General features: G+C 43.2%; 1 protein-coding gene across 3 annotated transcripts in view; it reads left to right on the forward strand.

The window, feature by feature from the left end:
• LOC100876776 (receptor-type guanylate cyclase Gyc76C) overlaps window positions 1-26,395 on the forward strand; it is a 76,454-nt gene that overhangs the window by 17,967 nt on the left and 32,092 nt on the right. For 2 of the 3 annotated variants that reach the window (XM_076531096.1, XM_076531095.1), the window contains exons 3-4: window positions 16,089-16,521; window positions 24,975-25,172. In XM_076531096.1, the coding sequence (XP_076387211.1) occupies window positions 16,132-16,521; window positions 24,975-25,172 (588 nt within the window). In that variant the 5' untranslated portion in view covers window positions 16,089-16,131. The remainder of the gene's footprint in view (window positions 1-16,088; window positions 16,522-24,974; window positions 25,173-26,395) is intronic. The other variant, XM_012292724.2, reaches the window with a different exon arrangement.

Below are 26,395 nucleotides of genomic sequence, written 5' to 3' on the forward strand. Positions count from 1 at the left end.
ACACGGTGGGTGGAAATACCACGATAGGTAATGCAATGTATGGCAGTATTATAAGTGGTAGAGATAGTGCAACGCGTGGTAGTAGCATGCGTGGTAGTTCAGCGCGTAGTAATACCATGCGCAGTACTAGACTTCGCAGTAATACGCTGTGTAACTCAACGCGTGGTAGTGCTACGCGTGATACTGCAGTGCGCGGTAATACCATGCGTGATAGTACTACACGTGGTGATTCAGCGCGTGGTAATACTACACGTGGTAGTATCACGCGTGATACTGCAGCGCGTGGTAATACCATGCGTGGTAGTACTACACGTGGTATTTCAGCGCGTGGTAATACTACGCGTAATACTGCAGCTCGTGGTAGTACTACGCGTGGTAATTCAGCGCGTGATAGTACTATGCGTGATACTGCAACGCGTGGTAGTACTACGCGTAATACTGCAGCGCGTGGTAATACTACGCGTGGTAGTACTACGCGTGGTAATTCAGCGCGTGGTAGTACTACGCGTAATACTGCAGCGCGTGGTAGTACTACGCGTCGTAATTCAGCGCGTGGTAGTACTACGCGTGGTAATTCAGCGCGTAGTAGTACTACGCGTGATACTGCAGCGCGTGGTAGTACTACGCGTAATACTGCAGCGCGTGGTAATACTACGCGTCGTAATTCAGCGCGTGGTAGTACTACGCGTGGTAATTCAGCGCGTGGTAGTACTACGCGTGATACTGCAGCGCGTGGTAGTACCACGCGTAATACTACAACGCGTGGTAATACTACACGTAGTAATTCAGCGCGTAGAAGTACTACGCGTGACATTGCAATGCGCTATAGTACTACGCAAGGTGCTGCACACGATGTTTGGTAATACTTGCGAAGATATGAATTCTACCAAATTCCAAAAGACGGATTCGCCGTCAAGTCAGACGAATCAATCCGAATCGATCACTCGAAGATCTAACTTCAGTCAAAATACAAATCTCAGCCAAAATTCCGACGTCGAAGTATGGCAGTCCACAGTCGCCAGAAGGAAACTGCAAAATCGCGTGTGCGTTAGCTCGGTAGTAATAACGTTGCGGTCTATCACCGAGAAGAGGGAAATAGTCGGGTGTGTTATAAAGTTACGTGCTGATCGTGGTAACGCGATACACTGCACCAGCAACGGTAGGAACTGTAGTTGGAGATGTTGCGGGTGGAAAAAATGCCGCGGCGGTGAAAACGGCATATTGGATCGCTCGAGATACACGCGTCCAGCTGTGGATGATAAAATTGCATCGCGTTCGAGAACGCTCGATTATGGGTTCTCCATTAGCCGCTAACGAGCCGCTGCTCGCTACCGACTTCGGGATTCGTACTTTGGATCGTTTTCTCTTTTTTTTTCTCTCTTTTTGCTCTCGTGCTCCCGATTCTCCCTGCCACTTTGTGATACCAGGTATTATTTTTAGACGGTACCACGTGTATCGCAAATTTCTACCGATTACATTTGCATCCTGGACTGACAAGACAACTCCGGAGTCGATACGTGTTCGAGTATTACGGGTATCGCTAATGAGTCTTAATTTTAAATATTAGGGTTTGGTCTTCGGACAATGTAATAAAGTTTGTAATGTCTATTGCGAGATTTTTGTTATAAAACCTGATTAATCTGATTGAACGGAATTTAATTAAAATATATGACACGGTATAAAGCGTAAATAGCAATCGTTATTTTTGGAACGCTTTTTGTGAAACACCTGCACCGGAATACAAAAAAGTTGGTTACATAATTAATAATTTTAGACCGCGGTTCTCGGAATCGTTTTGGCAGCGGCAGTTTTATTCTTCTTTTTGCAACGCGTTCTTATAAAGTACCTGTTTCGTAATTGCACAGGTGCGTCAGACACGTGAAAGATTCAAGGCACCAGGGAAAACCAACTATCGAGGTCTATTAATAGATCCAGCGGCGATTTTTCTAGCCATCGATAGTGCCGATTCCAAGTAGCGCTCTATATCGCTCGAGCCGTCAATCAGCTTCGCGTTACGACTTCTGATCTGCCTGTCTGTCGGCCGTGTTCGATTCGATGGAATCGGCGGGCAATTAATCACGGAAAAAGTATTCGGTCCGACCACGTCATTGCGCTCACAATCGCTGGCTGTTTTTAATTGTATTCGTCAGGCTGTCTCTCGATGACTGATGCATACATATGTTACGAACAAGCTACAAGACTACTCGTTTCGCCTTCTGTCTGTGGTACTTCAGAAACGCTGATAAAACGCAGATTTATGTACTTTGACAAGTGCAAATGTACGAAAAGCTGTGTGACGGGTGTCGATATATCACGGGGTAGTGCAACAAATTGTTATACATGTGCAAAAGGAATACGGGTGATGAAACAGTGCGTGGCAATACGGCGGGTGGAAATATCACGATAGGTAATGCAATGCGTGGCAGTATTCGAGTGGTAGTAGTATACGTGATAGTGCAACACGTGGTAGTATCGTGCTTGGTAGTTCAGCGCGTTGTTATACGATGCGCAGTAGTACACTGCGCAGTAATACACTGCGCAGCAACTCAATGCGTGGTAGTACTACGCTTGATACTACAGCGCGTGGTAGTACTACGCGTGATACTGCAGCGCGTGGTAGTACCATGCGTGGTAGTACTACACGTGGTAATTCAGCGCGTCGTAGTACTACGCGTGGTACTGCAGCGCGTGGTAATACCATGCGTGGTAGTACTACACGCGGTAATTCAGCGCGTGGTAGTACTACGCGTGATACTGCAGCGAGTGGTAATACCATGCGTGGTAGTACTACGCGTGATAGTGCAGAGCGTGGTAATACCATGCGTGGTAGTACTACGCGTGATACTGCAGCGAGTGGTAATACCATGCGTGGTAGTACTACGCGTGATAGTGCAGAGCGTGGTAATACCATGCGTGGTAGTACTACACGCGGTAATTCAGCGCGTGGTAGTACTGCGCGTGATACCGCAGCGCGTGGTAGTATTATGCGTGATACTGCAACGCGTGGTAATATCATGCGTGGTAGTACTAAGCGTGATACTGAGGCGCGTGGTAATACCATGCGTGGTAGTACTACGCGTGATAGTGCAGAGCGTGGTAATACCATGCGTGGTAGTACTACGCGTGATACTCAAGCGCGTGGTAATACCATGCGTGGTAGTACTACGCGTGATACTCAAGCGCGTGGTAATACCATGCGTGGTAGTACTACGCGTGATACTGCAGCGCGTGGTAGTACTACACGTGGTAATTCAACGCGTGGAAGTACTACGCATGATCCTTCAGCGCGTGATAGTGCAACGCGTGGTAATTAAGCTCGTGGTAGTACCATGCGTGGTAGTACTATGCGTAGTAGTACTACACGTGGTGATTCAACACATGGAAGTACTACGCGTGATATTACAACGCGTTATAGTACTACGCAAGGTGCTACACATGCTGTTTGGCAACACATTACGATGATACAAAACGTTGGCTTTGATTTCCTCCACGTGGCAAAAGAACGTGTAATACTTCGCGTGATATTACAAAGCAATAGAAGACGTAGAAAAAGAACGTTATGCGCAAAAAGTTTGACATTCGTCCATTTTGAAACGATCGTGCCAGGAGAAGAAAATACTACGTGGAACTTTACGTAAAAGGTATTGTCAATCGACACTTGTTCGATCTTTGAGAACAGTTGGAATAGTTACGAATGCAAGAAGAATTGGTTGTTGGATTTTTCATCGGTGGAAAATTGTAACGTGCGCGAAGATGATAACCGAATTATATTGCTGGCAACTTGTGTACCGTCATTTCACGCGATTACACAACGAGAACACACGATACGTACTCGTTCGCGGGAACGGTGCTCTTTTTTGCGATCGCGTGCAAATATACTGCGACGATCAACTACGCGGAAAGACCGACAAACGGGACGACAACGATGCAAATCGTTACGTAGCGCACTTTAATGAATGTTAAAAATACTCGAGCTATTTTTAAGCGCAAGGTGATCGCGAAAAAAAGTCGCCAACTCTAACGATACGTTTCTACTCGAGCGGCGCGTGTTTCTTTTACACGTGACAGTGCCACGTGTGAGGATATAACACGTGGCATTACAACACTTGGTGATACAACGCGCTCCATTATCACAACTGACGATACACCGTGTGCGGTTATCACATATGGTGATACAACGCGTGCGATTATCTAACATGGTGATACAACGCGTGCGATTGTCACGCATGGTGATACAACGCGTGAAATTATTACACATACGATTGCGATTATCACATGTGGCGATATATCGCGTGACCATACAATTCTTGTCATTACATCGCTGGATGATACAACGATATACGTGATATGTCACGTGCGATTGTCACATATGGTGACATAACTGTGCGATTACCACATGTGGCGATATAATACATGGCAATACAACACGAGTAATTACATTGCAGTACAAGTACAATATGTAATATATAATAGTAGTACAACACGTTGGATTGTCATAGATGGTGATACAGTGCAATTATCACATATGGCAATATAACGTGTGGCGATATAACACATGGCAATACATCACATGTGGTTACAATGCATTCAAATGTTGATACATAGCTTATGATTACTACACATGGCGATATATTGCGTGGCGATACAAGTCATGTCATTACAACGCTAAGTGATATAACACGTATGACTACACACGAACGTGCAACATTACATGTCACTCAAATTTTTAAGCAGCGAATCACCAAATTTCTTAAGTGTTTCTAAGGTTATGAAATTTCGTGTTTCACACGCGACGGTAGGTCTGGGTCACGATTGACCCCGTCTTCCAATTTTGACTCAAGCGTACACCTCGAAGATAAATTAGATTTGTTAGAAAGTAAAATCGTTTCCTGGTTGGTCTTCAGATTAGACTAACGTGGTAATCAAAGTGTTAAGCGACGCGTAGCGTGCTATATTGTAACGTGCTGGTGATCGTAATAAATTGCATGATTTACAAGATTGCTACGTTCGCGCTACGGCCCTGCACACGGGTTTCAGGATGCAACGGCTAACAGAAACACGACTGGCGCGATGTAGCCGATTCCTGTTACACTGTTGCGATGCGTTTGCCTTAATAAACTGATCGCTCTAACAAGCTTGTTAAGAGAGAATTACCTTGCACGAAAACTTAGCTGAACCGAGATCACGCTTCTTGAGCTAACGAACGTATCACGCGTTGATTGCCATAACGAAAAACACTATGTTATTGTTTTATTGCAACTTTTCATTTGCTACCTTGTGCAGCTACCTGCCGTTAATTATTACGTATAGGAACGTTGGCTACCACCTCGCGATCGACGATCAATATATTCAGGCATACGATTCATTTTTCCACCGGTTCTATTGATTGCTTCGAGAATATTTTTAGCTCACGCTCCGTTTAGACTGTGCTTGATTTCAAGTTCTTTGCAATTTCGTTTCTCTTTAATTTTATGTTGTGCACACATGCTCATTTTCTTGTAATTGTCGCATTTGCATATCGGCTATGTATTTAACAGTAAATAAATAACGTTAATGATAAAATTGCTAAAAGTTCGTACAACAAATTATCTAATCGAGCAATTTGCAAAATTGCTCTTTCCGTGCGCATTACTAAATTTCTACATTTTACGAAATACCGAAGAAAATAAATAGCAATATTTTTGTCTAGTTATCGCCTTTGTTCGTCGTTCAAATATAGAATAATGTAGGGAACATTTCCAAAAAAAATTTAGGTGGATCTAATTAATTCGCTTAATGGTGCTGCAGCATGTGCTCGACGTGTCCGCTCAAACGATGCTCGAATCAAAATCGAGGAAATGGCTTTTGGAACGGAACGCAAAGGCGAGAGCGACCATAAACATTCGAGTTCCCGCGAAATAGTTGGCCCACCGCCACTCGTTTTCGTTCCGTGTGTTTTCTTCATTTCCCAGAGTTCTGTCTCGTACATTCGGATGCAATGCATTGGGAATACAAGTGCAAACCTTACAATTTTTTTACTTCTCTATATTTTTAAATTCGTAAGTTTCTACGATTTTAAATAGGCAAGTTTGCAAATTTTTATACATTGTAATTTCTACATTCTTGAATCATTAGATTCTCACATTTCTACATTACTAACTTTCTACGCCCTCAAAGACTGTGTTTAGAGGACTATATTCCCAAGACTATATTACCAAACTTGTTGATGTCCAAATTAGTATATCTTCAAATTTGTAAACTATGAGTCTTTACATCCCCCACTCCCTAATTCCTTAAATTTCTAGACCCCAGATCCCTAAATTTTCATGTGCCTATTTCCCTAAATTTCTACGTCCTCAAAGACCTATGTCCTGAAATTCCTAAATCTCCAAATACCCATGTCCCCAAATTTCCAAACATTCGAGTCTCTAAATTTTGATATCCTCACACGTCCAAACCCCCAAACCCCCAAATACCTACGTCCCTAACTTCCTAAAGCCCCAAATATCCATGTCCCTAAATTTCCAGTCCTCCAAATCCCTAAATTTTGGTATCCTCACATGTCCAAACCCCCAAGCCCCCAAACACCCATGTCCCCGACTTCCTAAAGTTCCAAATACCCACGTCCCCAAATTTCAGAACATCCGAGTCTCTAAATTTTGATATCCTCATACGTCCAAACCCCCAAACCCCCAAATACCTATGTCCCCAACTTCCTCTACCTGCAAATCCCTAGTTCCATAAATCTTCAAATCGTCATATCCCTTGATCCCTAAATCCCAACATCGCCAAATACTGACCTCCCCAAATTATGAACCCATTTTGAAACATAAAAATGAAGAAGTCCTGTTTTCCGTAGTCCATCATTTTTTCATCGAAAGGCAAATTTGCTCTCGACTGTACGACCCACTTAGAACCGACGGATGTTCCACGGAATCGTACACACGCGGACGTTCCCGTTTCGGCCGCGAAACGTTGGCGAGATTCCAAAGTTGCACGCTGCGCGTCCGTAATTCCACCGATTCAACATCACCGGGAATCACTCACCTTCTACGCGGCTAACGACGTTTATTCGCGTATAACAAGACCAGTTAGCGAAATCGAGCGGACTCGTATTTCGATAGAATTCTGGATCGTGTTGTTGGCACTCGTTCCACGGATGCTCGAAACTTTATCGCGGCTGAATATTATCAGTCAGGGAAATTATACTTAACAGATTGCCGCGATATGATATTTCGTGTATGCACTCCGGATCATGACTATGAACTTATTAGGAAATAAGTTTTGTTGATGTAATCCTTTACCGAGAAACGGAGAAGCTCCCCACAAGCGTTACTTTCACGCGTTGTATTTAACGTGTATTATACCTGTCGCACGCTGTGTTTGCTGTACGCTTTGTACGGAACGAATACGTGTGATTCTTTACGCGGTGTGTTCGACACGCGCTGTATTCACTGCGCGTTGAATTCCTTACGTTAAATTTGCTGTGCGATGAATTTGGATTGTCTACATCTACATGTTGCGTTTGCACTGCATTCTATACACATGCATATAGCATTTGCTGTACATTATATGTATATACTTGTATGTTGCATTTGCAGTGCGTTACATGTATGCACCTACATACTGCATTTACAGAATGTTGTATACACATGCACATTGCATTTGCTGTATATTATATGTATATACCTATATGTTGCATTTGCAGTGCATTATATGTATGCACCTACATATTGCAGTTGCACTGTGTTGTATACATCTATACATCGAATAGGCAGTATATTATATGCACCTACATGTTGCATTTGTGCTGCGCTGCATACACTTACACGTTGAATATGTAGTATATTATATGCACCTACATGTTGCATTTGCGCTATGTTGTATACATTTACATGATGCACTCGCAGTGCATTATATACATATATATACTTGTACGTTGCATTTGCAGTGCAGCACATGTTGCATTCACAGTGCATTGTATATACCTATATGTTAAATTTACACTATGTATACACCTTCACGTTCAATTTGCGTTGCACAAACCTATATGATGCATTTACACTCCATATGAAACTAATTTGTCTCACAACATACCGTTTAATTCATCGATCGTGCAACTATTCTCATAGCATGCCCCGTATAATAAATGGAAACATAAGAACAAAACCTCGCAGACTAAGCAATTAGAAGCCATCTTGTTTCCTCGTCTTTGTCTCTTAGTGTATATCGCTGCCATTTCTGATTTATATCCACTCCCGTATGTTAACGTCCAGCTATTAATGTTCGTATTTAATCGAACCGTCGCGCATCCCTCATTTATCGAGACAGTTATCGATTTCGAAAACACGTTCGCAAAAGAGTCGACTAGATGGTGACTGAATAATCGCAGTTTGCGACGTTCATTTTCTATCGCTGACCAGAGGACTTGTATCGAATCGGCGCAAAAACAGCGGGGGAACGATCGCGTAACGTGGTTAGCGCGAGAGGTGACATCGATATAAATTGACGGGGACGGAATTAACGCGGAACGAACAGTCGTTAATTAATGCCGGCGACGAAAAGACTCTGCTAACTCGCTGTATTAATATTCCGTGCCGTTACGGAGCACTAATTAAACTGACGTGCTGAACGGAACGGAGTTGCGAGATTCTTGCAATTTACACCTGCCGACACGAACTTAATAGACGCACAGGTGCGTATGCTCTACGTAAGCGTGTAATTTCGATTTGGATCACTTCGATTAAACCCATGAATCAAATGCAAACACCTTTTTATTTATAACAATGTAAAACGAGGAGCTCTGTTCCATTACGGGTTTTAATTGCAATCGTCGAGCTGTGTGTCAGTTTCTTTTTGAGCACAACGTGTAACATTATGATACATCTACTCGGAAAAGGAACACGTAAACGCTTTATTAATGTTTCCGATATAAAATGCCTGATTGCCAATTAAAATTGACAATGACGGATTTTGGAGCAATAGTCTGCAAAGTGTAAAACGTGTATCATACATCAGTTTCAGGGTCTGTAAATGGGTTCAGGTTTCATCAATTTTCTTTGTACAAAATTCGAACAATTTATGAATATACTTTCCTAGGACGTTTTGAAACACGAGACAAATTATTTCTCTTGGGAAACAATTTCTTTTTGCCAAATTCTCAAGTCCCCGAATTGGGAAATCCCCAACTCCCCAAGTTCCCAAACTTCCAACTATCGCTAGTTAAGTAGAGATCAGTAACGGTAGAAATACTTATTAAGACTACACGGTACTTTGCACACTTACTCATGAATAAAGTATTCACAAGGTTCGATCGAACTCGTGAGTCAAGTGGCCATCGAACCTACTAATGGATACTAAAATTCAGAGAAAAAAAGTCCCTATATAGAATTGCGAATGATACACATGTGTGCCCAGGGATCGGCGTATCCTGTGGTAAGCAACGTAGCCACACCCCTGAACGTTTACAGTAGTAACGTGATATATTATATCGACACGAAACACTCTAATGTACTGTGTAGCTGCGATAATGACAATGCCCACGCGTGCACATCTTGTACTACATATACGCGTATCGTTCTTCAATTACCCCTCGTAACACGATATACATACCGTAGAGACGACGCGCGTTAGAACCCGTATTACACGTATCGAGTGTGGAAAACAAACTGTTAATACGGGATAACGTTCGATCGGATCTTCCGTCGCTCTTCAAAATTTTCTATGAGACGTGGTACGAGTCGTTCAACCCTTGTTAGCTCTTACTGTGAGGGAGAACTAATGTAACTCTATTTACGGAGTTTGCGATCCACATTTTTGAGATTTGGATTTTGTTTGAGGTTCATGGTTCGGAGTCTTGATATTTTTTCGTACTGAAGTGCTTACATGTTTGTAAATGTGTAAGTTTTAAGAATTTCTATGGGTAGGTTGGGTTCAAATTTCTTTTTGATTTTGCAGATTTTTTTAATTCTTTTTGACCCCTCAGATTTTCAAACTTGTAGACTTCCAAATTCTGAGATTCTCGAAATTGCAGAATTTCCAAATTCTCAAGTCTTCAAATTCCCAACTCCCCAAATACTCAACTCCCCAAATTCCAAACTCCCCAAATTCCCAACTCCTCAAATTCCAAACTCCCCAAATTCTAAACTCCCCAAATTCCCAACTCCCCAAATTCCCAACTCCCCAAATTCCCGACTCCCCAAGTTCCCAACTCCTCAAATTCCAAACTCCTCAAGTTCCCAACTCCCCAAGTTTGCAACTCCCCAAATTCCCAACTCCTCAAATTCTAAATTCCCCAAATTCCCAACTCTCCAAGTTCCCAACTCCTCAAATTCCCAACTCCCCAAGTTTCCAACTCCCCAAGTTTCCATCTCCCCAAGTTTCCAACTCCCCAAGTTTCCAACTCCCCAAGTTTCCAACTCCCCAAGTTTCCATCTCCCCAAGTTTCCAACTCCCCAAGTTTCCAACTCCCCAAGTTTCCAACTCCCCAAGTTTCCATCTCCCCAAGTTTCCAACTCCCCAAGTTTCCAACTCCTCAAATTCCCAACTCCCCAAGTTCCCAACTCCTCAAGTTCCCAACTCCCCAAGTTTCCAACTCCTCAAATTCCCAACTTCCCAACTTTCCAACTCCCCAAATTCCCAACTCCACAAATTCCAAACTCCTCAAGTTCCCAACTCCCCAAATTCCCAACTCCCCAAATTTCCAACTTCCCCCATTCCCAACTCCCCAAATCCCAAAACTTCCAACTAACATCGACTAGTTAAGAGATCAGTCACGGTAGAAAGAAGAGAGAAGCAAATTGGAAGCAGAGAAGAGAGTTATCACGATATGCACCGCGAGTGTTGACCCTGGGTTGCGTAAACGCACGTCTGACGCGTACCGCACTGTGATTTGACTTCCTGTCTCGATTCTGACCGCGTCGCGTGATCAACTCGACGAAAAAGGCAATGGAAGCGCACTAGAAAGAGGACCAGTTCTCGTCGATTCCGAGATACGTTCTCCATTAAGGAGAACCCGGTATCTCGAAGTGTCACGGCGGAAATAGCCGTTCGGAGGGTTTGTTCGCTGTTTTGTTTGGCATCTCTGGACAGATGTTGACTGATGTGTGTCGACTACCTCTCAACTTACCTCGCAACATCTTGCTTTGATGAACATTCACTCGAAATAAATTTGAAATTTCCTTATCTCAAACGAAGCTATTTCTTAAACATTTATTGGTTATTATTTATTTATATCAGTCGCTTCAATATAATATTAAACTTGCTCTTCAATCTCTTCTCTCGTAAATACACAATAATTTATTTCCACATTTTCTTCTGATTATGTAACAAAGTATAAATATAGACCCTATCGTAAATTTCGATTTATTTAGAATCTTGTAGACAGCGAGTGTAGCAAAGTCTACAAAATAAATCATTTGATCTCCAGCATCTGTATATCATTTAATGATTTGTATTCTGTAAATATGACTGCACTACTTGTGACTTCAAATGAGAATAAAATTAGTCCTCAATATTATAGCTGAAACGTCTAATTTTATATTGCGATCGAGAGTTTAATCCGCACCGTGTTATTTCTCAAAACGCAGCGTTGAGCGTATTTCGATCGAACGTAGCGTGATAAAGAGCAGAGTTGATTTTGTTCCAAACAACCGCATCAGCGGTTATTTTCATAACATCGGTAAACAAAGAATAGCTCGTACGAATTTAAGGCGAATACGCGCTCATCGAGTTGAAAATGAATAGTGGATTGTCTAGAGTTTTCTGCTTAATTCTGAGAAGAGAAATTAATCGAAATTTTTCAACGTTTTAAAGTTATCAGTAGGAGCACAGTTTATCTCGTTGAAGCCGGAGCTAACGTCATTGACAAATGATGTAGATGTTTCCACGAGGACGTTGCTATTCTTAGAATTTTATCAGGCCAAATTTGCTTTGGGTATCAGGCCTGTGTTAAAAAGATTTTGTTTGCTTTGACGATCGTTCGTGTGAACGTAACGGTGTTGAAAACAAATTTATCTATAAAAATCGCTGGATCGTACGAAGATTTCGATCTGCTTCTTCAAATTCAAAATTTCATATCTTTGTCTTGAATTCGGAATTATCAGAGGTACACGATCTTCACCTGCAAACATAGGAGCGCCGTTTACAAAACCGTATCCTTTGGTTTAACAACGAAACCCTGTTACGTTCGTGTTGACATAATCTAACGATCGCCGATATCGGTATTTGGTTTATCGCGTGCGTCAGCTGGTTAACAGCTTGTAACGTCTGTCGCTGGAAATTTGGAAAATTTTCATTAACCGGTGAAACATGTTTGGTGCACGGAGGAACCTCCAGCTACGCGTTAAACGCGCTAATCGAATCGACAAACAACGCTAGAAATAAACAACCGTACTGACACGACGCGATGCGTTGTTCGTGAAAATTGTCCACAGAAGTCTCGCGTTTGTGTCTCCGTGACACCTCTCTAGCGTCGGACGGAAAAATTGCGTAGAGAAAGTGCACGTTGCGAATAAATGATACACCGGTCGCATCGACAGATGTTTTCGTTCCTCGACTACCGACAAATACGCGACTTCGGAGAAGCTGAAATATTCAGGTTTGTAACACTTTCTGATTCTAAATATCTTTACTTGCCACTGGAGTATGTATAGAAATATAGTTCTTTCTGGAGGTTTGGATATTACGGAACTCAATTATTGGGATGTGGAGACATTAAGTATGGATAGACATATGCATATCTCTATGTGGAGACTTTGGAATATAGGAATCTAGGCATTGGAGTATGGCGCTCTAGAGATATTGCGATCTGAGGGTATTGAGGTTTAGAAGTCTAAGGATGTTAGATTCTGTGGGTTCAGTTTTAGGAATATTTTAAGAATATTCATATCTAAGATACCATTATACAGTGATGTGTAGATGCAGGAATATCAATATCAATACTCTCCTATCAATATAGGAGGATGTTCTAATAGTCCGTTTTCTAATACTGACATTCAGAGATACATGAGTACATTGTGATACGGTAATATCAACCTCTAAGAATGTCCGACTATATCATAAAATAGCAACGTTAACACCCATGATTATTAGCTTCAAAATGTTCAGACATAGAGAAGTAAGTTTTCAGAAATAGTTTGTGGACATAACAGTCAGACTCTAATAGCACGGATTGTTACAAGTAAATCCTCTGTAAAGGAATTTGAAGGTACCGATTAACTCATCCTACACGAGATGCATAAGATTTGTAGCGACAAGTCTGAAGGTATTCGCGGGATGTCAGAGGGTGCCGTCACCTGCTCGTAGAAGGCGTCCCTTTGACGTCGCGTTCCGGGCGTCAAATAAATCCGCGCCGGTGGCCATTCACCGACACGCGGCCATAATTAAATCCGAGTTAGAAACTTGGAACGAGTGGAAAGTTACACGGCTCGCTTAGCGAACGACATCATGCATCACACCGGGGAAGACGTCTTTATTGTTGCGGGCTCGGGTTGTAGACTAACGTTCAACCCGGCGTGGTGCGTCGCCTACGGAGTCCGCGTACGACTTCGTTACGTAATTGCAACAGGTGTGTCTGTCCCTCGTTGGCCGGCCACGTGTTCCCGCCAAGTTTCTCGAGACTCCGACACGGAATCGTTTCACTGCGTGAGACGAATGCGTTATTCTTCGATCGATTGCGAAATTTTATCCTCTGTTCTTCTATAGTAATCCTTAAAGTCCCATGGAAATAGACTTCCATTTACGATCCGTTTCTATATTCTATTGTTTAAATTTGTACTTTGTACTATTTATAGCGTGACGTATTTACAGCGTGAGTAACGCTCCAGTTCCATTCGTGTGCTATGAGTAACATCAAATTTCATGTATGCTCTACGAGTTGCATTTCGGATTTACACGTAGACTGTGAATTAGTCCCCAGTTTCGGTGCTCTAATTTCATGGTAAACCACGAGTAATTTATGAGCAATCGCACCCCAATTGCAGGCATAATTTCACGCCTACATATCGACTCCGCGTGTGTACACGTTCCTACTGTCAGTAGGAACTCCATATGTACTATAGATTACCAGTTCTACATTGACCGTAAACAATCCTATGATATCGCTCCCCAATTTCACGTGTGTACTATGAGTATTCCTCCACGTGCACAATAACTCCCCTATGCTACGATGACCACCGCACACATAGAGTACACGTAGTGTCTGAATCCAGGTCAGTCAGCAATGAAATAATCGAGTTTGAGAACAAAGCGCGCACAGGTAAATAGTGTAGACGGTTACACGCAGAATTGACTTTCCATCGAATGCCGATGATAGCCTAAGGAATTCGAACGTACCCGTTCTCCTTCCCGTTCGTCCTTTCACGAGTTGCTCCGGAGGATCGTAGTGGCCTCCGTTCGCGACTTCCTCAAAATCGTTGCTTCAAGGCTGCAGCCGTGAAACAATAGAAAGCGAATCGATTCCGCGTGCACGGAGGTCTTCTGGATCGACGTGTGCACCGGTGCGAATGAATTATATCGACGCGAGTGGAAAATCATTCACACATGATCGTGCCGAACGATCGATCGCAAATTGCCCACGTTTTATTCCGAGCCCTGCACCTCTGACGCAAGATTTCCCGGAGATCATTGATATCCGATTGACGAGATAATAGCTTAATGCGCAACGGATTCTTCGATGAACGCTCTGACTCACTTCTAGCCTGGAATCTAAGAGCGAGGCTACACGCGGTGATTACATCGGAATACGCATCGTTAACGAATAACTAATTAATCACGATCGATTTTAGATTAAGGGAGGAACTGGTGCAGATACGTTGACGCGTAGACTACCGCGATTATCAAGAAGTACCATCGTGACCACGTATTCATTTTCTGATCGGATCTTTTAATTTGTTACCTTGATTAGACCACGAGCCATGGGTGTCTCGCGCGTTAAACACCGAGTTCGTTTCACGAGTTCTGTGGGTTTAGGGATATCAGCTATTATTAGCCACACGCAGATGGCACACGATGAGTCACAGGAATAAGTGTCGACCGATGATAAGTACAGTCAGGAAGATAGCGTCGAAGCGACACTTCTAAGTCGAGTGTTTGTATCTAATTGCACGGCGGATTAAAACTAGCAAAAATACCTTCAGATAAGCGTCTAAACACGTTATAAACGCTTCCTTGATAACCGGTAATGTCGATCTGGATGAGACGATAAAAATAGTACACACTCTGTAAGTGGAAACTCAAATCCGGATTCCTTAGAGATCGAATTAGTTATCGTGTACCCAAGAAGATTAACGATGAGGACACGAAATTTCTTTCTTCGCATTCCACACTCGAGTGCTAACGAAGCAATATGCTCGTAGAAAGCAATCGACGTGTTACAGCAGAGGACAAACACATATGGTGTCTGAGTTTTGATGATCCACGTTCGCTGGAGTAGCTAACTTTTGTTTAACACCTCAGGGTCACACCTTCTATGTCTAAAGGGTGCTCCGTCCACGTGTTGATTCACAGGGCACTTCGTTTCTTGACACAAAGTTATAGTTGAATTATTTAAATTGACGGACATGACAGTGTGTTTCGAGTTTTATAAGGTTCGTTGATATGATATCTCTGTCTCGGTCAAGGAGGTCGGACTTAGACCTCAGAGTAGACTACAAGCTCTTCATTTCAAGATTTTACATTTATTTTTACGGTCTGATCAGTTTGACAAGTGTAATAATCGTACATTTGACAAAATCAACAAAACAGTTTCGTGATTTCTTTCAATTAATTACGTATCGGTGTCAGAATTCGATCAGCCGATGAAAAACCCACCCTTCGTAAACATATCTTTTAATGAACGATTAAGATAACCGAGTGAATATTGCAACTGATTGTTTCGTATCAGCCGATAAGATTACACAACAAATTTCAGACGTGGAACTGGAGTTATGTCGATCTTGAGTGATCAGATAAGATCGATATTACTAGAAAAATTAATAGATTCTCCGATAATAACAGTTACTCGAAACGCGAAGATCATAGAATTAGGTGATGGGGTGTATTTATGTCGGTATTAAGTTTATCGGAGAGTTGAAAAAGAGGAATTAAAAGGAAAATTGTGTGAATTACAGGTGAGCGGGAGGGAGGCGGTGCTGACCGGTGGCGGCGGCGGCCATGCGCCCCGGCCCGCCAGTACAGCCGAGCCGCCGCAGGCCTCCCCGTCGCCAGGAACTCCATCAGGAACGAAATCGACGGCACCGGCAAGATCAGCTGCAACCGCGTCGCCCACGGTCGAACGGGAGCAGCTCACGGGCCCTGCTGGTGTTGCTGCTGCTGGCCAGCAGCCCTCTGGTCCTGGGCCTGGCCGAACCGCCAGGGTTACCCGGGGCCGAGTGGCAGCAGGCACTATCCAGGCAAACTTATCCGAAGTCCACGTTCGGCAGGAGCATTCAACCGAGGAAACAGCAGAACCTTACCATTGGATACCTCACGGCTATCAAGGGCGGCCTCAAAGATCGCCAGGGACTCGCCATCTCGGGCGCCTTCTCCATGGCCCTTGATGAGGTAACTTTTAAATGTAACAGGTCTCTGTAACAGGTGACATTCTTATTTTTTCACGTTGGTTCGCTTGGAAGTTTTTATTAGGTGTGAGGGTGCACTATGCCATACACTGTTTGACATAGTGTAATAACATATGTAATTTTACATAGTGTAGTGACATATGTAATTTGACATCGAAAGAGATGTTAATTTTTCGTATGAGCTATGAGTTTTGATTTAGAGTAAGAGTGTATCCTTGTAGACATTCATTCTTCTTATGTCTTCATATTTGTCCTCACAATCTGTCCTCATCATCAGTTTTTATTCGGCAAGCAAGAGGGTATAATTCATATATTTATACACTAGAGGGGGTAATTCATATTTTATTTAGATCAGATAATGACAGTTTAGAAAAGGGTTAGTGCATCGAGTGGCAGTAAAATTTCATATAAACGGAATTCTAGTATATTGAACAGACTCCAGCGCCAAGTATGAGCACCGTGAAGGTTGCTCGTGAATTTGCAATTTAGGTAGACATTGGGTGTTTATATATGGTAGCATCGATTTAATTTAATTTCTCAACTTACTACTTTCGATACAATGTTAACGATACGCGAGTGACCCCAATGACGCCACTGATGAGTCGAGCGTTGGTCACGAGTGGCCCTCAGCATTCAATGTATCGAGTTGAAAGAAATTGAAGGTGTCCAAATCTGGACCGCTGTATGGTCTTCTCGTGGGATTCTTTAATGCTTGAAGTTGTTATACGGAGAAATTGTAATTGTCCGGAACCAAGTTCCTACCAAAGGTCGCTAGGAGTTTTAGCTCGCGTGAAAAACAAGAGGTGCTCGGCGGTTTCTTTCGTTCGGATGGTTTCGGGGAGATATCGATATCCCCGAATAATTATCGACGCAACCGCAATCCATCTTTGACGTAACTTGTTATTTCCAAGTAGAACCGGATACATAGCAGCGATACGATCGTGTGCCGGTCATTTCGACGATTCCCAGAGGTTTCTCAGCCCGGAGCGGAGCCGCGGTACGGTTGCAGGTTGCAAAAGAGCGTGTGGAGGCAGGTTTCGGAGAAAAAGGGAGGCGGGAGAAGGAAGAAGCAAGAAGAAGAAGACGAGGAGGAGTAGGAGGAGGAAGGTGCACAAGGGGGATCGAAGAAGGTTTCTCGATCGCGAGCGAATTCTTCTCACGGTTGCGACGAGAGTGCAGTTTCGTCGGCGGACGCGTGGGCGGACCGGCGAATAATGCCGGTCTTGTATTTTTAAACCCTCGCACGAATCGGCATCTCCGGGGAGAGATCTGCCGGGTCACTCTGCACGTTGCAGCTCCCGCTGCAGCGAGCACCTTTCTCTTTTTCTTCTCTTATTCGGCCGGGGAGAGACTCACCGGCGAAAACGATCTCACGGTCCCAGGACGCTCGCTCGCTTACTCGCGAGTAAGCGAGCGAGCGACCGCGTACGCGCCGATCCTCCAATGAATTATCGAGCCTTCCAGAGCGTGGAACGCCGCGCCGCACCACGCGGTGACCGCCCGGAGGAAAAAACCCGAGACAGGGGCCACGATATTACCGACCTTACTTTTCGGCGAGCCGAGGATTCGCCGTAGCCTACGTGGGAACCGATGGGCCCGCTACCGTAATTAAGGGCGACTCTCGGGAGGACACGCTCCGACCACTCCTTTCGAAACTGATTTCCACCCGACTTCTTTCGCCCAACTAACGAGCTACGTACCCTCAAATATTTCCTCCCTTTCGAAACCTCCATTTGACAATTTTGGGAAATCAGAAAACTTGCAAGTCTCATTTGAAACGAAAAAAATTGCAATCCAGATTATCGGTTATTTCGATCGCACACATTGCAAGGATACGTTCTTTGACCTTGTCTGGTGCATCGAGACATGACAATAACCACACGCCGAACGATATGAGGCAATTTTCCTGCAGCCACTTCTCGGTCCACGACCTTCGGACCAATTACAAAATATTGCATTCGGTGAAATGTCTGCAGCAGATGGTACTGGAGTTGGAATGAAATCAAATGTCGCTTTTTATTATTAATCCTCGGTCTTCAGGGTTAAGGGATTCGATCTTCGAGTCTTTGAAACATTGATAACTTAAAGCAGTAAAAGAAAATAAAATTCGATACAAAATTTTCTCAAGTGAAAAATTCGGTAGATAAACAAAATTAAGTATTTTGCCGTACACCAGATCGTAGAGTAGTTCTACTTCAAACAGCAGAAAAGCTCTCAAGGACGAAAAGTGCCAAATGATTCCATTTTATTTCGCACAATTGCATAAAGAAATATGCTGTACATTGTTGCTGTAGATACAGTTGTACGAGAGAGTACAAAGTTTTATTACTTGTGCAAAAGAGAGCCGGAAAGTTACACGCAGACCTCAAAGATGGTTTAACCCTCAAGCAGATAATTACCACAAGTTGCAAATTCAAGCAATTGTCCTACTCTTACTAAATTATTCGATTAGATTAGATTTGAGACGCGGGTGACTGGTCCTCGTGACAGTCATCATCGTTGAAACCTCGCAAATTGAATCTTTTATTAACGCGAATATTAAAGTACCACTTTTGATGAGTGTACAAGAGCCCATTGACTAAACTGTCGCTTCTGGTCATGCGATCGCGGGAGAGAAAAACGTGAATCGAAATTAATTCCCGAATAGAGAGGAAGCGAAATTTTCTAATCGCAGAACGGGTCACAAGCGTTAATCGTAACGAACGAGCGGTGTGGTCGATGCAGCTCGAAAGGTGCAGGAAACGAGCTTTGCGCCCGTTTATTTGTGTACTTCGATATGCCACGCAAGAGTAAGCATCGCGATCGCAATGTCGGCCTCTGTGCTCGCAGTTAGCGTTAAGCTTCGCTCATATGCATCTACGCAACAACAAAACGTTGCGCGCAAACAAGGCGTGCGTATTTTCGCGTTAAACGCAACACTCGATCCCATTATTATTCGAGGCAAACACCATGCCTCGAAACGCGGCTATTTTCGTGCACGTTCGTCACACGAGATTCTTTATTTCGTGTCGGTTTCCAACGACCGGCTCATAACGAGGAAATAATGCGGTCTGTATTTTTAGCCGGTGAAAGTTTTTCCATGATCGGGAGACGTCGCGACCGGCCGGTTCTAATGTACAGCTTGTTGATTTTCGAGTTTCGCTTCGATGGAAATAAATGGAGGGCTCTTCGTTTAACCCTTTGACCGACGGTCAATTATTGGCAAAACATGTGCCGCGTAATTGCGTTACGATGGAGGTTATGTATATGTGGGTCACGTCGTTTAACCTTTTTATTGCGCTGCCTCTGATGCGTGATAATCGGTAATCGATCGATGGGACTTGATAAATGATTTGTTTAACGTGGAAGGTTAACGGTAGCTGTTACGAGATATACTTTGTATAGGATAAATTGAAACGAATATTAAAAGTGTCGAGATCACGTTGAATAAAATTTATAAACACAGAGTCTGTCTGAAAATTTGTTACGTAAGGAAGTGAATGATCTCCGATCGGATGAACTCTTAATTACTCGAGACAGCGTGTAAATCGGGAAATTGCTTAATTAATCCTGACCGAGGAGGCTAATTGAACGAGAAAGTTATGGAGTGGATGTGAATGGAGCTTTAAACGTTTACCTGTTCGCTCGCTTCAGTACTGTGTGCAGGTGCACGTTGGCCGGCTCGCTGCCGGCGATACTTGTTGATGTAAAAAAGGAAAAAAATATAGCTGGAATTCGCTATGACGCACTCCCACGATGTAAACTAGTTTGGCGTACGTACTTGCAAATACGTGGAAAATAGCGATTTTGCATAGTTTAAGTATCGCCCGTGCGAGTCTAAACTTCACGCGACCATAGTCAATCTTGAAAGAGAAATTGAGGTTCAAAGGTTCATTAACGCGACTACAAACTACTGAAAGATTCATTAGTTACTTGTTTTTATTTTCGATAAATCTTGGCAGATTTCTACGTCTTCAGATTCCTGTGTCTCGGCTTCTTACTTTTAGATTTCTTCATTTCTGAATTCTTGGATTTGTAGACGCTGAGGTCTCAAGATTCCTACATTTCTAAATCGCAAGATTCCTAGATTCCTAGATTTTTAGATCACAAGATTTGTAGATCTCAAGATTTTTAGATTCCTAGATTCCTAGATCCCTAGATTTCTAGATTCTTAGATCTCGACATTTCTAAATTTATAAATTCCTAGTGCCATGGATTCGTAAATCCCCAAATACCTAAACTTCCAAATTCCCAGATTCATACGTCCCCACATTTCTAAATCCCAGTACTCTCAGATTTCTACAACCCACCATCTCTATATTCTTAAGTCCCCTAAAACTCCATATCTCTACACCCACAGATCTCCATAATATAACACCACCTTTGCTTTGTATTATAACAAAAAAATTTCAAGTATTAACCACCTTTCTGATTGAGACGATTTATCACACATCTCACATCTTTACTCATATGACATCCTCTACGATTTGGATGATATGTGGAATAAGTATCCTACACGCATGTACAGCGTGACAGCCAGCATGTTAATCCTGAAAAGCGACAAGAAACATAAATATTAATAAGTATTATTATTGATTATTTGAGCGATTCGTATTCGCGTGCAATATCGTTGATTGAGACCTTTAGTTTCTCGTGGCAAAGTCGTTCTCATCGTCCCTGAAGATTGGCATTCGTGCACACAGCCTTCCACGACCGGACGCCCTTCAATTACTCGAAAATAAGCTGATTGGTGAAACCCTGCTAGTCACAACGAGCGCTGTTAGACGCTGTTACATTGTTTCACGCTCAGACAACTCTCCGGAGAAATCACCGCGTTCGTGCATATTTCAATGATATTGAAACAACAGTGTCGCTAGTTTTTCCAAAGTAAATAAGTAAAACTCGAGGAAATTGAGCATGACAATTGAGCAATTGAACCCCGTGTCAATAAATATTCGATTTGGAAGTATTTGGGGGGAATGGAGGAAGTCCTGAAAAGTTGCGTTGGGTTTGGGGGGCGATGGATATCCACACGTTGGATTACGGCACGTTGGATTACGGCGTGTTGGATTTCTGCGGGTTGGATTTCTACGCGTTGGATTCCTACGCGTTGGAGTTCGACGCGTTGGATTACGGCGCGTTGGATTTCTGCGGGTTGGATTTCTACGCGTTGGATATCTACGCGTTGGAGTTCGGCGCGTTGGATTTCTACGCGTTGGATATCTACGCGTTGGAGTTCGACGCGTTGGAGTTCGGCGCGTTGGATTTCCACGTGTTGGATATCTACGCGTTGGAGTTCGACGCGTTGGAATTCGGCGCGTTGGATTTCTACGCGTTGGATTTCTACGCGTTGGAGTTCGACGCGTTGGAGTTCGGCGTGTTGGATTTCTACGCGTTGGATATCTACGCGTTGGAGTTCGCCGCGTTGAATTCCTACGCGTTGGAGTTCGACGCGTTGGAGTTCGACGCGTTGGATTTCTACGCGTTGGATATCTACGCGATGAATCTCTACGCGTTGGATATCTACGCGTTGGAGTTCGACGCGTTAGATTTCGACGCGTTGGATTTCGACACGTTGGGTTCCGACCCGTTGGATATCGACGCATTGGATCTCGGCGCGTTGGACTTCGACGAACTGAGTATCCACATGTTGGATTTGGACGTGCTGAATTTCGGTTCGTTGGATTTTGACGCGGTGCATTTCGACATGTTGGGTTTCGACGCATTAGATTTCTACATTCCACATCTACATGAATCCCTCCTACGGCGTAGTACAACAGGTTGTATCTCGACCTATTAAATTTTGACGAGCCGTTCCACAACACATTGAATCTCAAAACGTTGTATCATGTTATGTTGTGTCTCGACGCGTTACATTACGACGCATTGTATTATAGTAAATTTCATTTCTACACATTGTATTGCGGTTGGATCCCGACGCGCTGTATTACAGTACGATTGATCTTGACTCCCTACATTACGCGTTCGCTCAGTTATGGTTACGCGAAGTATCGCATAATTTTCCATTTGAACGGGCATTTTTACTAAACTAAAGTAGTAGTAAGAACGTATTCATAGTGAACACAAAGTATTCAGCTCGGACTAGTAAACACATAAATCGATAGGACGATAACGCGGCTACTTGGAAAAGTATTGTTTACTGGAAATCAGATTTGCATAATAAGCAATCGTGGCTCGTATGATGTGTGTATTCGAGCCGGATACGCCGCGAGAGTTAGAGGAACGCTCGCGGAGAACCAGGACAGGACATCGCGAGTAACATTATGAATTGAACTTTAATCGACGTTCCTGGGGGGCAGATATTCATTCCCATTCGAAGCTAGAAAGAAATACCATTGAAAGTGAACCGGAGACGAGAGAACTTATTGTGGCATAAACTTCGTTCCTCTCGTTACGAAGAAAAACGCAACAGTTGCTTGTAAATAACATTTTATGGACGAAGTTTGACTCAACGTGAAATCGTTGAGAAACGCTTTCCAGCCGAAGCAAATGGCTTAATTACGTTCACGCATCTGCGACCATTGTTCTTGGAAGGATTACACGCGATATTACGCAACGAGCTGCCGATGAAATAGGAAGATTCAATGAAAATGAACTTTCGTGTACGCGAGGGGCCGAATTTTCCCGTAGCTTCGAGCTGCACGAACCGTTAAAGCGGAGGGAACACTATAAAAAATCATTGCTCTTCCCGTTGGACGGCTCGCATTCCTTATTTCGCACCTGCTTCAACCTGTGCGTTTCACAGAATAACTCACCTACGCTTACACCTCTGAATTTATACAATTTAATTTATTAATTATTTAATGCGCCGAAATCCAACGCGTGGATTACCAACGTGACGAAATCCAGTGCGTCGAAACCTAACGTGTTGAAATCCAACGCGTCGGAATTCAACGCGTGGAAATCCAACGCGTCGAAATTCAACGCGTGGATATCCAACGTGTCGATATTCAACGCGTAGATATCCAACGCGTGGTAATCCAACGTGTCGATATTCAACGCGTGGATATCCAACGCGTGGAAATTCAACGCGTGGGAATCTAACGCGTGGAAATCCAACGTGTCGAAATCCAACGCGTGGAAATCCAACGAGTGGACATCCAACGCGTCGAAATTCAACGCGTGGAAATCCAACGTGTGAATATCCAATGTATCGGTATTCGACGCGTGGATATTCAACGCGTGAAAATCCAACGCGTCGGAATCCAACGCGTGAAAATCCAACGCGTCGAAATTCAACGCGTGGAAATCCAACGCGTGGATATCCAACGTGTGTAAATCCAGCGTGTCGATATTCAACGCGTGGATATCCAACGCGTGGAAATCCAACGCGTGGAAATCCAACGCGTGGATATCCAACGTGTCGATATTTAACGCGTGGATATCCAACTCGTGGAAATCCAACGCGTGGATATCCAACTCGTCGAAATCCAACGCATCGAAATTCAACGCCTCGAAACCCAGCATGGCAAAATTCAACACCCCCAAATTTTCCGCATCATCATAAAACTTAAGAAACAGTAAATCCCCGGCAACACAAATAATGTGCCAGCGGCAAAATGAGGAGACTCCACAGTGATTATTCTTGCATTAAAACTTTCATTTACCGGAGAGACTAAACGGCGTTAATTAGTCTACAATGAATTTTCCATAGCAAAAGGGTTCATCCAAAGGAAGATGCAAGTAATTAGTACCTGTCACGTGTAAGATAAATTAATCGCTCTTTATTCGCTGTTTATTATGCGCATAAGGGGAAGAGAGACGTTTTCTAATTGAAAGATGACTCGGTTAACGGGTTAACGATAATTAGGGAGACGTTCTAATTACCGACCGGTTGCCGTTTCATCTCTTAGTTATTGTTCTCTTATTGCCAGACCACAGTTTGTGTACACTGACGGTTGGCGAGTAGTATGAATATTCATGACAGAAGTTATGGTAACGTAATTACTTCCATTAAAGCATCGGTTGACCGAGGGTGTTGCGGGAAACAATTAAACGAGATAAGTAGGCGAGCATAGTGTTCGAGCAACCAGGTGATCGTTACCAGTATCTGGTCGCATAGTTCGATCGTTATAATTCAATATCGTGCCGCGTAAAATGAACCTCGTAATTGATTACGTAACATCGATAATAAATTTCCATTTTCCGCTACTAAAACTGCAAAATTTATCTTACAAATTTCACGAGCAAACTTCCCTTCGCTTCAGAATTTAAACGCTTTAGAATTTAAACATTCCCTCTCATAAAATTTGAAGATTAAACTCCTAAAGGTCGCGGAAGATTGATCGTTTTCCATCAAGCACGGGTTAACACGTTAAACTTTTCGCGTGACAAAATGTGATATGTCGTAACGTATCCACATCCGATCAAGAAACGATGTAAACATCTTTGTATCCGATTTAGAGAGGTAACGTGATTTGGATGTCTTCGTTTCAGATCAACAACGATCCAAACATATTACCCAACGTAAAGCTGGTGATGAAATGGAACGACACGAGGGGAGAAACCGTGGAAGCCACCAAGGCGATGATCGATATGATCTGCAGCGGGGTTGCAGCTTTCTTTGGACCAGAAGGCTCCTGCTACGTTGAAGCCATAGTCGCTCAATCCCGCAACATACCCATGATTAGTTATGTAAGTACTTTCAACGATACTTAACACAACGCTTACTTTGCAAATCGTCGAAATAGGATTTGCTACACTCTATAGCTTTCGTCGTTCACGCAGATTAAACACGGTAAACAGTTGCTTTTCACGGCCTCGTCTTAACTTGTTGGTATCTTCATTGATAAATGACTTAAATTAGATCAAGAAATTGATTACGGAACCGGCTATTATTACATTGTAGCAAAAGAACGATGAAGGTATCCAGAATGATGAGGGCAGAATAATGAAGTCTTGTAAAATGAAGTCTAATAGAATGAAGACTTGTAGAATGAAGACGTGCACGTAGAATGATGAAGCTACGTAGAATGATGAGAACATGTAGTCCGAAAAGGAGTAAGAGTGTGATAAATGAAAGTACATCATTTACATACTTTTCGCTTACAACGAACAAAGCAATCGTGAATTTTATAAAATCTACTGATCTTGACTTTTAAATTCAAGATCCTCTCAATGCATCCATCTAGAGCTGTCATTGAGTTGATCAGCAGTTAGGTCAATAGAATTGAATCTCAACATCAACAGTTCTATGTATTCAAAACTGTATGATGTTTAAACAAATCTCTCAAAAGGTCCTCTCAATGCATCTATCTAGAGCTGTCATTGAGTTGATCAGCAGTTAGGTCAATAGAGTTGAATCTCAACATCAACAGTTCTATGCATTCAAATCAATGTTTAAACAAATTAAAATGTGAGTGGTTAAATTAGGTGCATGTGGATATACTCCATTGTGATCCATGTCCACAGTGACCCAAACTGAGCCCAAGTGTTTAAATGTACGAAATGATTCTATTTCGAGAGTGCAGCAATGAGTCGGCGATATCGTAGCAATCGTTGCAATGTCAGGCGAAGCCAGTTTTCTGAGATTATTCGAGAGGCTTCGTAGTGAGAAGAGCGGGTCTCAGGGTGACGAAGGTAGCGGTCGAAGTTGTCGAAGGTGGATCCGTGAGATGGTTAACGAACGCGGGGGAGGCGGATGTGTGCCGACAAATTGAACACCCGCGGCGTGACAATATAATTACAGGCTGCTTCCGCTCGCGAGTGTGTGCGTTTCGTAGCTTTCGTACGTGCTACGTTAGGGAACACGCGATGCTTACGCTTCGGGGCCGACTGCCTGAAAAATTAGCATCCAACCTTCTCTTTGGACCCGGTCCTGTCTTTTTATCTCGCCATCTTTCTTTTGCAACGGTTCT

Source organism: Megachile rotundata, chromosome 4 (assembly GCF_050947335.1).
Source record: "Megachile rotundata isolate GNS110a chromosome 4, iyMegRotu1, whole genome shotgun sequence".
NCBI lineage: Eukaryota > Metazoa > Arthropoda > Insecta > Hymenoptera > Megachilidae > Megachile > Megachile rotundata.